The 13296-nt window shown below is 45.1% G+C and overlaps 1 protein-coding gene across 5 annotated transcripts in view; it reads left to right on the top strand.

The window, feature by feature from the left end:
• The window catches only part of fcho2 (FCH and mu domain containing endocytic adaptor 2), a 113079-nt gene extending 103400 nt beyond the window's left edge, over positions 1-9679 (top strand). For all 5 annotated transcript variants that reach the window (XM_063210273.1, XM_063210272.1, XM_063210270.1 and 2 more), the window contains 4 exons: positions 1321-1520; positions 3509-3573; positions 4317-4481; positions 5318-9679. In XM_063210273.1, the coding sequence (XP_063066343.1) occupies positions 1321-1520; positions 3509-3573; positions 4317-4481; positions 5318-5340 (453 nt within the window). In that variant the 3' untranslated portion in view covers positions 5341-9679. The remainder of the gene's footprint in view (positions 1-1320; positions 1521-3508; positions 3574-4316; positions 4482-5317) is intronic.
• Positions 9680-13296: the final 3617 nt, after the last annotated feature.

Below are 13296 nucleotides of genomic sequence, written 5' to 3'. Positions count from 1 at the left end.
CCAAAAAATAGATCTAACAAACTCTGAAATGTCTATAAACAATTTTGAAGTGTTCTAGAGGGATGTGGCTGTCTTGAAATTTGCAAGATGTTGGTCACGTTCGCACAGAACTATCAGATGCACCGTTACAAAGTCATCAGTCTCTTAAGAAATGTCACTGCCAAACATTGAGAAGAATTTAACGTGAAACTACAAAAAAATTATTACCCTGCAGTCCTATCATATTCCAGAACAGAAACCAACACAGAGTGTCCAGAAAAACAGGGTATTGAGCGCTCAGAGACATGGCCAAGGTAAGAAGGGATGACACCAGACAACCATTCAACAAGTTAATTAAGTCAAAACGGGGGCAAAAATACCTGGGGACAAAATTTTCAAAGGTTTTATGGACTTGGGAAAGTGACTGTTGACAGACAGGGTGGATGAACCCATTGAGAAAATTGCATCTTTTACGAAGACAATGGTATTTATGCAGTAATCTGCTGGTATTTGAGTGGAACTCAGCAACTGATCTGAGTGTGCACATTACTGATCTAGCCATAGGCTCATCAACCTGGTCCATTAACAGTCACTTTCACTAGTTCATAAAACCATTGAAAAAACTGTCTAAAGACATTTCTTGACCCAGTCTTGACTTAAGTTACTTGTTGAGTGGTCTTCAGGTTTCAGCCTGTTTTACCTTGGCCATGTCTCTGAGTGCTGAATACAATGTTCTTGTGGACAGTCGATGTAGGTTTCAGTTCTGGAATATAGCAGAAATGCAGGACAATACTTTTGTGGTAGTTTCATCTTCAATTCTCCTCAATCTGCCAGTTACTTTGTGAGCACGTTCCATGTGACACTGATGGCTTTGTAACGGTGCATTAGATGGATGTGATCAATATTTAAAGACAGCCACACCCCTCTGGAAGACTTCAAAATTGTTCATGGTCTTTTCAGAGTTTGTTAGATCTCTTTTGGGCCCATTTTCCCAGAGGAAAACAAAGTTGCCTAATAATTATGCACAATAATTCTGCCCTGATACAGGGTATTGGGCTCCTTTGATCACACCGTCTCTTATTATACAGATATGCATGGCCTGGAATGCTTAAATCCAATAGGTGCTCATGTCCATAAAGGGCGGACAATATGCATAAAATGGACGATATGGTCAAAAAATATGTTTGCCTAATAATTCTGCACACAGTGTATTACTTTTCCATCCTCAAGTGACTTCCAACCGTATCCAGTCAACGTCTCTTAACCTGTTTTGGAAGTTTTCTCCCAACACTGTTCATTATTACTCTAAAATGTTAATTTCTACTACTTTTCCCTCCTCAGGTGAACTCCAACGGTATCCAGTCGACGCCCCTTAACCTGGCGGTCTACTGGAAGTGCACCCCCACCACCACGGACCTGCGGGTGGACTACCGCTACAACCCCGAGGCCATGGGCCAGCCCAGCATGCTCAGCAACGTGCAGGTGCTCGTGCCCGTGGACGGAGGAGTGACCAACATGCAGTCGCTACCTGCAGCCATATGGTGAGGAGGAGAATTACACGCATGCACACACACACACGCACGCATGCGGTACATATACACACGTACATACAGTCGCTGCCCACACAAACACACAGTATGGTAAGGACAGAAAGATCACACACACACACACACACACACACACACACACACACACACACACACACACACACACACACACACACACACACACACACACACACACACACACACACACAGTACATATACACACATACATACAGTTAATGCCCACAGTATGGTAAGGAGTGAAAGATCAGACACACACACACACACGTACACACGGTACACACACACATGGTACATACACACACACGTACATACAGTCACTGCCCACACAAACACACAGTATGGTAAGGACAGAAAGATCATACACACACACACACACACACACACACACACACACACAAACACACACACACACAGAGGATACATGATCTTGTTCTCCAAATGTGGTCTGTGTTTCATGTACCGCATCATTTTATTCCGTCGACTAGACGTCTTGTGATTAAATTGTCAAGTTAGACAAATCCATGTGGGTGTGGTGTCTACTTTAAGAATCGTCACACATGTGTTTATTTAATCCTTCATAAATCATCGCCAGTTTATTTAGTTATTTTAGTACTCGAAGACAAACACAACAATGCCCCATTTCCTGTGTCTGTCCTACTCGGTCTGAACGTTTAGGAGCTTGTTGATGTGAATTAGTGTTTGGATTCACATTTCATCTCTGGATGACGATGAGCCTTAACCTCAAGCATCCTTCAGTTATGATTAGCAGTGACGTGTGTGTGTCGTGTGTGCGTGTGCGTGTGCGTGTGTGTGTGTGTGTGTGTGTGTGTGTGTGTGTGTGTGTGTGTGTGTGTGTGTGTGTGTGTGTGTGTGTGTGTGTGTGTGTGTGTGAGTGTGTGTGTGAGTGTGTACGTGTGTGTGTGTGTGTGTGCGTGCGCGTGCGTGGGTGCGTGTGCGTGTGTGTGTGTGTGAGAGAGAGAGAGAGAGAGTGTGTGTGACTGAGTGTGTGTGTGTGTATCTCTACGGTATGTATGTGACTGTGCATGCGTGTGTTTCTGCCTGTGTGTGTGTCCGCGCGCGCGTGCATATGTCTATGTGTCTGTGTGTCTATGTGTGTGTCTGTGTGTGTAGTAGAAAGATACTCAGTACAGTAGTAAACATTCAATAAAAGCTCCAAGCAAGCTGTCATCACACTGTCATAGTCATAACACAGTGCTGTCAGCTCAGCTCTGCAGTGCCCTGGCTCCCGCCACACAGACGGGTCCCCATGTCCCCACGTTCACTCAGTCAACACTGTCATCAAGATCACTGTTTGTGTGTGTGTGTGTGTGTGTAGAGTGTAGCGTGTGTGTGTGTGTAACGTGTGTGTGTGTGTGTGTGTGTGTAGAGTGTAGCGTGTGTGTGTGTGTAACGTGTGTGTATGTTTGAGTGAGTGTGTGTGTGTTTTTGTGTCTCTGTATGTTTGCGTGCGTGCGTGCGTGCGTGTGTGTAGTGTGTGTGTGCGTGTGCGTGTGTGTGTGTGTGTGCGTGTGTGTGTGCGCACGTGTGCGTGTAGCGTGTAGTCACCACTGTCATCAGGATGGCTGCTTGTGTTGTTTATGGTAAGCGGCCCAAATAAAGTGGGGGTTGCACTCCTCATGCAGCTATGATGGTCTGGGCTTTCCCCAAGTGTGTGTGTGTGCGTGTGTGCATGTGCGCGTGCGTGTGCATCTGTGTGGGTTCAGAGTCTCTGCTTGTCTCTCAGTCCTGGTACTTCCCCAGTTCTCTCTCTCTCTCTCTCTCTCTGTCTCTCTCTCTCTCTCTCTCTCTCTCTCTCTCTCTCGCTCTCTCACTGATTTCTTTATGTTTCCTGTACGGTCGTTCTAACACAGAGATATAACTTAAAAATACACACAGATCTCCCCTCTGTGTGTGTTATGTGTGTGTGCGTTTCTGATGTTGTGCTCTCTGTGTCCCCACAGGAATGCGGAGCAGAATAAGTGTCTGTGGAAGCTGGGCGACGTCTCGGAAAAGTCAGAGGATGAAGGTTAGTCCAGAATGTCATCATGTCATCATCATCATCATCGTCGTCGTCTTAGGGCACCTTCATAGTTGACGTGAACAACGCAGGCTAACGCAATCTATCACACAGTACATTACATTACATTACATTACATTACGTTTACACTTAGCTGACGCTTTCATCCAAAGCTACTTGCAGCTGTTTTAAGTACAGGGCAGTATGGGGTTAGAGATGCCTTGCTCAAGGGCACTTCAGCCATGGAGTGAGGTAGGGAGAGGAAGGGTGGGAATGGGATTCAAACCTGCAACCCTCTGATCTCCTTAACTATTAGGTCATGGCAGCCCTAACATTAAAGCATTAAAGGATAGTTCCGGCGTAAAATGAAAGTTTCACCATCGATTTCCCATGCCCCAAAATGTATCTAATGATGAGACATTCTGAGAAATGCCGCGCAGTTATGGAGGTAGCTTATTTTTAAGCTTTTTGGCGAATAACACAGCCAACATTAATCGCTGGGGCCAATTTAAAAGATCTAAGTAATCGGATGTGTTTCAGCAATAAACACGCTCGAAAACAGTCCATACATACTAGTGTGTGCGTGTGTGCTAACGCAATCTATCAGGCATTACATTACATTACACTTACTGGCGCTTTTATCCAAAGCGACTTGGTGTGTGTGTGTGTGTGTTTGTGCGTGCGTGCGTTCGTGTGTCTGTGTGTGTGTGTGTCTACGGTACTGAATGTGTTCATGTGTGTGTGTGTCTCAGGCTCGGGGTCCCTGCGTGCCAAGTTTGAGTTGTCCGAGGGCCCCAGCGGCCCGGCCACCATGGCGGTGCAGTTCTTCAGCGAGGGCAGCACGCTGTCCGGGGCCGACCTGGAGCTCCTGGGCACCGGGTACCGCCTCTCACTCAACAAGAAGAGGTTCGCCACCGGTGAGTACTTCAGGCTCTACTGCACAGTATAGAGGGGGCTACTGAGGGGTAGTGTGTGTGTGTGTGCGTGCGTGTGCGTGTGTGCGTGTGCGTGCGTATGTGTGTGTGTGTATACTATATGTGTGTATTTGCCACCGGTGAGTACAGTCTCTACTGCACAGTGGGGGTTACTGAGGGTGTGTGTGTGTGTGTCTGTCTGTCTGTCTGTCTGTCTGTCTGTCTGTCTGTCTGTCTGTCTGTGTGTTTATACTTTGTGTGCATTTGCCACCGGTGTGTACAGTCTATACAGTGTGTGGGAGGTTATTGAGGGATTGTGTGTGTGTGTGTGTGTGTGTGTGTGTGTGTGTGTGTGTGTGTGTGTGTGTGTGTGTGTGTGCGTGTGTGTGTGTGTGTGCGTGCGTGCGTGCGTGCGTGCGTGCGTGCGTGCGTGCGTGCGTGCGTGCGTGCGTGCGTGCGTGCGTGCGTGCGTGCGTGTGATTGTCATAGCAAGAGAGAAGGGTGGATGGCCCAGAGTGATTGTGTGTGTGTGGCAATGTTCATCACAGGTGTGTGCGTGTTTCTGTGCGTGTGAGAGAGAGACTATTCACAAGTGCAGTGTGTGAGTGAGAAGAGATTCAATGACGTGGCGAAGACATTGTCTCTTCAGACAAATTCAAGTATGTAATATTGTCTGTCTATGTGTGTGTGTGTATTTGTGCGTGTGCGTGTGTGTGCGTGCGTGCGTGCGTGCGTGCGTGCGTGCGTGCGTGCGTGCGTGCGTGCGTGCGTGCGTGCGTGCGTGCGTGTGTGTGTGTGTGTGTGCGTGCGTGCATGTGCATGTGTGTGTCTTCAAACAGGGCGTTACATGGCTGACTGCTGAGCTGACGAATGGACAGACCTGGATGGACAAGAGGAGAGCAGGTGGAACCCCGAATCACCTGTCCAAGCTCCGCTCCGCTCCGCTCCGCTCTTCTCCCTCCCTCAGCCGTCCACCTGTCTCTTCACGTCTCATCTCCTCCTCCTTGTGGTGGGGGTGGGGTTGGGGTTGTGGGTATGCTCCTCTGCCCCCCCACATGCACACAAACACATCAGAACTCCAAACAAAGCACCCTCACCCTCTTCTGCCCTCCCCCCTCCTTAAAAACCCTTCCCTGGGCTCTATACCCCCCACCCCTACCCTCTCCTCTGTTCTGTTCACACCTGTCCTGAAGGTCCTGCCACACACACACACCATCCTCCAAACACCCTCATGCTGTTTGACCCCCCTTAACCCCCCTTCCCTGGGTTCTGTAACCCCTCCACACCCTGCACCACCCCAACACCACCACCCCTCCTCCCTACTCGCACCTTTCCTGGGGTAGAGAAAAAAGGTCCTACCACCCTGTAGGGGCACTGAGCACAGAAAAAGAAGTCTGTCTGTCTGTCTCTGTTTGTCTATCTCTGTCTGTCTGTCTGTCTGTCTGAAGAAGGGCAGGGACTGACTGACTGACAGACAGACAGGCGGAAAGTAAAGCATTACAAAGACAGAATGTCAGGAATTGTAATAATTGATATACAAAAAGAGAAAAAAAAATGTTTGTATCGTTATGGCTATTTTCTGTGATCTACTTGGGCTTTTATAAAGTCAAAACGGTAGGGCTTTGTTTGTTTTTGTATAGTTAACAATTATGTGTAATAGGAATCATATGTAAATGAACTGCATATCTTTTTTTTTTTTACAAGAAGCAAACTAAAAAAAAATGATCTGCACTAACAATCATCCGGCCATTTTGATAGAAATTGTTTTTGTCTATAAATGTGTGTGTCAACCATGTGGCCTAGTGAAGTACCTACCTTTAAAAGAAACACAGGACAGAACTTTTTTTTTCTTTAAAGAAATCCAACTTTTCTAGACCCTACTTTGCGCCCTTTTGACGCACACACCATGCTACTACTTCCTGCTTCCTGTCCTCAGGAAAGCCACTTCCTGCTTTGCCTTTGACTGTTGGCAGCAGTCCTCTATGGAAGAGAGCTGAAGTGTGTCATCCTGAACACTGAAGAGGGCTCACAGACTCCAGTGGCACCCACCAAAATCTAACAAACTACAACATCTTTTTGTTTTGTTTTATTTAGTTTCCCCCCCTTCCCTCTCTCGTGACATCACTACCATCATCATGTGCAATGCAGATAGCATCTTTAAGACAGTGACATGGGTTTCTTTTCGGAAAAGGGCTCTTTCCCCCTTCAGCAGCAGGCGCTGCCTCTTAGCAGCAGACTCCTCGTGTGGCCCAGACGTGGGCCGCATCTGGGTCAGCTGTGCACCAGCTTTGGGGAGCACTGTACTGTAGTAGCTCTCAGGGCTGTGTCACGTCAGCCATGACCGACCAAGCAAACAAACACGACCCTTCTCACTGACCACAGTGCCTATTTTCTACCACAGCACTGCTTTTGATAAGAACCCCTTTCTACACTTCACGAACCACCTTTTATACCGTTACACACAGCAGAGACAGAAGCACACTGTTGATTTTTGTTTTTCGTCTCTTTCCGTCTCCATTTTTTTTTTTTTGTGATTTGTCGCGTTCTTTTTTATCTTTCTGCAAGTGCCAGTTTATGTTTGTATATTCTTGGATGTTGAAGGGAAAACATTGACTTCTCTCTTTGTACTTTAGAAAGCTAATCAGTAGCTAACACAAACTATGATCTGCATATGTATGTATGTATGTGTGTGTGTATGTGTCTATGCGGGTCTTCTTCCTGCCTTTTTGTGAGGAGATTTTTACCCAGAATTTCTTTCACCACGCCTGGCCGTGGCGTGTCGTCCTGTGCTGGGATTGCCTGTGAGGTGGTACCTGCACCACTCGCCTTAGCCTACGTAAGGCATGAATGGTTCTTTAGCCTTCCCTCAGTGCCAAGTGCCAATACGCAGAGGGTTACTCTGTACACATCTGTGGCTACCTGTCCACAGTATATAAGACCATCCCACCCTTCATTCTGGAGCAAGGTGGGGCAGAAAGAGAGGAGAGGAAAGCGAGAGAGATAGAAGGAATGAAAGGAAGGACTTCAATCACAACTCACAACTCTAGGAAGGAGAGGGTCAGCATTGAATGGTCTCTATCCAAAATTGAATGGCTGGAAGTTTGGCCCATCTGCTTTTGTAGCACCAATAACATCAGTGCCTTTAAAGCACAGAGTCCCTGTGCACAGGCAGTGTCAACATGCTGGCGATGTGCAGTCAAAGTTATCCAAAGAAAAAGGAAAGTAAGTCACTGCACACTGGTCGCCTTTGCTGAAAGTGTATTAGGTGAACGATGCGCTTCGTTGCCACTTCGTCAGGTTCACTCACAACATCGGTGCCTTTCTTGTAGTACTGTATCTGACGGTCACCTGATCTTGGATAGCATTTAGAAAAGACAGCAAGTTGACCTGTGCACTCTGAACTGCCACCTTTGAACCCATTGGTTTGTTGAGTCACATGTTGTCATGACAATGTGTATCAATACAACACTGATTTTTACTGTCTTTGTGTGTGTGCACTATACTTTTGCATGTTGACTTGTGCTCCACAACGCCACGTGACAGGTTAGGGTTGAAGATGATTTTTGATCTGGGCATAATTTTGCCTTTATCCTAGCTTGTTCCACTGTTGTTGGCAAAAGTAGAGCTGCAGAAGTGTTGCATTACTGACAGCTTGGGCTAACGGATGATTTTGGTCAGGACACAGCTTGGCAGTTTGTCATTCAGCAACAGAAATTCGTTCGTACACGGAGAAAATATTTACAGTGGCTCGCACGAGGCTGGTCACCTGACAAAACTGCTTTTGTGCAGCGTTGCCCTCCATGACTGAACAAGAAAAGCCCTTGGACCAACACGCGGAATGCACTAGCGTGTTGGTAGCAAACCTTTTTACGATCACGGTCTGGTAAACGTAGTGTGATGCGTCATAGAGTGAAGTAGTGGTTGGTTTGGATTCCACTCTGTCCTTCTGTAGTCACTTTCTTAAGACCTCATGTACAGTGACCTGGGTAGCACTTAAGAATAGGGTTCAGTTGTTAGCTACTAATACCGGCCTAATTACCGTCTGTATAAATGACTCTTAAGACGTGTTACGCAAAATTAATTATTTGATCACAAATTTCCTTCGCAAATTTCTTGTTGGTTGCCAATTAGGCCTTCATTTTAGAAATGACTTATGCAGACTGTAGTTGGCCATGTATTAGCGCCTAACTTGTGAACCCTATTCTTAAGTGTTACGTTTAATTATAATTGTTATACGATTTCTGAATGAAGGTTTTGAGGTGAAGGCATGGCCTTGAGGTAGTTAGGTGATAAATCGTATATCGTAGCTATATATTGGGATATATCAGTGGGGTGCTCCAATAGCTTGCGAGACAGGTGGTCTGCATCTACCATATGTGGTGGATGTATCGATTTAAGGGGTTAAGGCTAACTTCCTGTTGCTAATCAGTGTATCGTTCCCCCAGGATATTTGTATGTGGCTCATTTTGTTTTGTACTGCGAATATATAAATGAAAACCATGACTTGATTAACGATAAGATAAATTATCACTGTTTTTGTGACAGAATGTCTTTGATGTCACCGTTGATATTTGGTTGTCACGAGTGTCCCCCTTTTTAATGTTTGACTTTTAGTAAATGCTCCCAGATGTGTTTTTAAAAAGTCTGTTTCAGTCAGTGTATGGGCCGGAGTGCCTGAAACCAGGATCACTCTGTGTGTGTATGTATGTGTGTGTGTGTGTGTGTGTGTGCATGCGTGCGTGCGTGTGTGCGCGTGCGTGCGTGTATGTGTGTGTGTGAATGCTTTCACATCTCAGCTGAGACAGGGATCACCTGAGGTGTGTGTGTGTGTGTGTGCATGTGTGGTGTGATGTCCATCCTCACAGACAGTGGTGTGTGTATGCGTAGTGTGTTTAGCGAGCTGGCTCTTGCTGCTCCACACTTGTCCAGTGAAAACGTACAGTAAAGGCATTTTTCTTTTTTTTCTTTTCTTTTTTCCTTTTTTTGTGAGTCACTCACTCTCTTGTTAAGTGTTCCTTTCCCCGTCACTCACTGTTCTTTGTCCTCCCTTTTCTATTTTTGTTAAATGAGCGATAAGCGAAAAAGACAACCTGTATAAATGATTTTTTTTCATGAAATGTACATTTTTACAAATATATCTGCCACTTTTGTCTTCACTTTGATTTCATTTGTCTGTAATAAATGTGTAATATATAAATATATACAAATATAAAATTACATCAAATACTGTCTGTGTTGTTATTTTTAACGGCTTGCAAATAAATAAATGTAGGACTTGTGGAGCAGTTAGAGGTGTAATGAAAAAGTTTATGTTTCAAAGTGTCAATTAAGCAACGTAGAGATAACGGAACGACGGCAGTATGTTCACGGGACCAATAAATAAAATAATTGCAATGAATGATAAAAGAAAAAGTGAATGCACTTGAAAGTGAATGCATGAATAATTGCACATTATATGACAGAAGATTATCATTCATCCAGGTCATTTAAGAATTATTGCACGCACACACACCCACAGTGCAACTTTAAGTTTAATAGTGAGAAATGCAACTTCACTCTTATTGCAAAGATTCTTAAAATAATAAAACCCACACCAGCCCTTTTATGATTTCTTTCCCCCAGATAAAACGCACACACACGCACACATTCTAATTTCTAACATGAACATTGTTGCATAACCTACTTTCCAAGGACCAAAATCTTGGTGGTATAATGGTGGCATGCATATACGTATATACCCTGTGTCTAGTCAGTTAAACAATATTGAGTTGCTTGAAGGCCCAGTGCGACCACAGCTCAGTAAGCACATGAACCCATCCAGGGAGACCAGACAGCATCACTCCTGCACAGCCAATTTCTCTCATTGACTCTGAAAACAGCCTGTTGATGTGTTGTCTGCCAGTGGAGCTCCTACCTGCTGACCCAAGGACAGTGTGTGTGTGTGCGCGTGTGTGCAATGCCGGAGTGCACATTAAAGTGATCAGGAGTTTTCCCGGCCCAAACCATCGACGTGGCCCACGGCGATAACTAATTTTAACCCTTTTTTTTGGGTCACTTCTTGTGTCTTATTCTTGCATTAATATAAATTCAGTTGCAACCGCCAGCTGCATCATAGTGGATTAAATAGGTCCAGAGCCCCTGCCTAGAAAATCTGTGGTTCTACTACCATGTAAGCAGCATAATTCCCCCGACCCCTCCCACGTGTTTCAGATGGTTTGGCCCAAGGCTCGTTTTTTTAAATCACACTGGCGCGAAACAGAGTCAGTGATGAAAAACAGAAAGAGGCTGGGCGGAACGGAGATGGCTAAAATAAAAAAAGAAAGGAGGTGGCAGCCAAATGTGCCAAACTAACTGACATCTTCTTAGGACAAGCTGGTAGGTTAAAGAGAATGTAGGCTATAGGATTATCTATGCTTTAAAGTGCATTCCTATTTCTGTAGAAGAACCGAAAGCTTGTTGCTTCTCCCGCCAGGGGGTCAGCCCAATGTTCCCACGGCCCATTGGTCCCACAGCCCATTGGTCCCACATTGCTAAGACTTTTGCGTTTTTTCAAAATTAGGCCCAATGGTCCCACAGCCCATTGGTCCCACATCACTAAGATTTTTTAATTTGATTTTAGGTCCGTTGGTCCCACAGTCCATTGGTCCCACATCACAAACACTTCAATGGGCTGTGGGACTAATGGGCCTAAAAATTAAAATAAAATAGCAATGGGACCAATGGGCTGTGGGACCAATGGACTGTGGGACCAATGGGCCGTGGGACCAATGGGCCTAAATCAGTGATTCTCAAACTTTTTCAGACCGAGGACCACTTTGTCCCCCCAAAAATGTTCAGGGACCACCTGTCAACCGAATTTCAATGCAGATCACTTCTTTTTTACTCACATGTATTATGTGGTTATTGTGATGAAAATAAGACTTCAGCTATGTTTATCTTTGTAATAATGTTACAAATAAAGCCTACTGCTAGCTTGTCTTGGAAAATTAGAAATCCCAGTACGGACTACATGAGCTGTGTCGCGGACCACTAGTGGTCCCCGGACCACACTTTGAGAAACACTGGCCTAAATAATGAAAAAAAAGTCTTAGTGACGTGGGACCAATGGCCTGTGGGACCAGTGGGCCGTGGGACCAATGGGCTGTGGGACCAATGGGGCGTGGGAACATAGGTACGCTCCCCATGCCAGTTAACCATTTTGATGAACAGATTGCCAAACGCTTCATCACGCTTTATTTGTAGCCTACCACCAGCGCGCACAGGTTAACGCAATAGACATATTAGACTCTAGCCTATGCAAATAGGCTATAACGTGGCGATGTTTGCAATGTCAAATCAACTGTCAATTTGGGCCTACTGTCAGCTTTTAAAATGTCACAATGTAGGCTTTATGGCCAACAGTATGCTATGGTTTAGAAGTGTATTCCTATTTTCATAGAAGAACCAAAAACTTGTTCCTTTACATTAGGCTACATTCCATTTGATGAAGAGAGTTGCCAAACGTTTCATTACGCATTGCCTTGCATTACCGCACGAATAGACCAAGCACGATGCGATTCAAGCGACAGAGACTACAATGTCCGTTACACGCAGAATTCAAAGCATTCAAACATTCTCATTGGCTGTGGTCACTGAGCTCTCTACAGTCATTGGCTGTCGCGGCTTGTCGCCGAACCGCGTCATAGAAAGTTGAAAGCATAGAAAGTTGAAAGCATTTCAACTTGCGCTCGTCACGCAAATCGCTCTAGTCTCCAGAATCGCTTTTGTCGCGACTCAATACAAAGTCAATTACTTCCGTCGCTCGCCTCGCTCTCGCCCTCGGTTGGTGTATTTGTGCGGTTAGGCTACCACCGGTGCGCACTATCAGTTATTAACGCAATAGATTGGCTATATTGAACAGGGGCTATTACATTTGTTGTTAAATAGGCTATTTGTTATTAAATGCACGTCACATGCTGTTTAAATCATTTATAAGTTCTGTATACCAATATTGCTCTTGGTTTGCGCGCAAGCGGACAGTTTAGTTGTCTTTTTAAAAATTAATTACTGGAGAGTTTGCACGTTCTATCCGCGGAATCAGCATCGTGAAAGCCCTCAGCGAATGACCATTCATTGTAATGTGAGCTGAGCCCCTTCACGCCCGCGGGAATCTATTCTATTTTTAAGTTGCAATGCCACGAATAGCCTACATGCAGACACGTTCGCCTACATCCCGTGCTTGCAGTGTGTATCCTCAAGGAACGGAATCCTTACATTTGCCGTTTTTGATAGACAGTTTCAAAGTCGCCGTCATGCTTTAGCTCCTCTGCAACTGTGGCCTGTTTCGTCTCGCTGTTATATCATTCAGCATTTGCACAGGTGCGCAAACATCAACTCAATATTAAATGTCTTCTTTAGCCTATGGAATGCTTTCTAGCATCAGCGCAGCAGGCCACTGATGATCCAGATGAGGGCAGGAGTACTGAAGGGCCAGGTAGAGGAAGAGAGTTAGTCAAAATAGATGTTTATGATGATAGGCCTATAAAATATGGCATAGTCTACAGAAGAAAACCATGATATGTGTAGATTAAATCGTGTAGATGATTTAACAAAGCCATAATTAAATAAGTAAACAAATAAGTGAATGAAAGGATAGGCTGTATGCAGAATGCAGTAGGCATGGAGCCCAGGACCACAGTGGAAACGGGTAGCAGGATTTAAGATGAACTAATTGCTGAAAATAAGACCAAATGAAATAGGCCCATGTGCAGACATACATCACACACACTCTGAAATGCCTATTTTAGGGTAATAATTGCTATTGTTGGTGTACACTGTG

Source organism: Engraulis encrasicolus, chromosome 11 (assembly GCF_034702125.1).
Source record: "Engraulis encrasicolus isolate BLACKSEA-1 chromosome 11, IST_EnEncr_1.0, whole genome shotgun sequence".
Taxonomy (NCBI): Eukaryota; Metazoa; Chordata; class Actinopteri; order Clupeiformes; family Engraulidae; genus Engraulis; species Engraulis encrasicolus.
The sequence above is the reverse complement of the archived record's forward strand: the minus strand, read 5'-3'. Positions and strand labels throughout refer to the sequence as shown.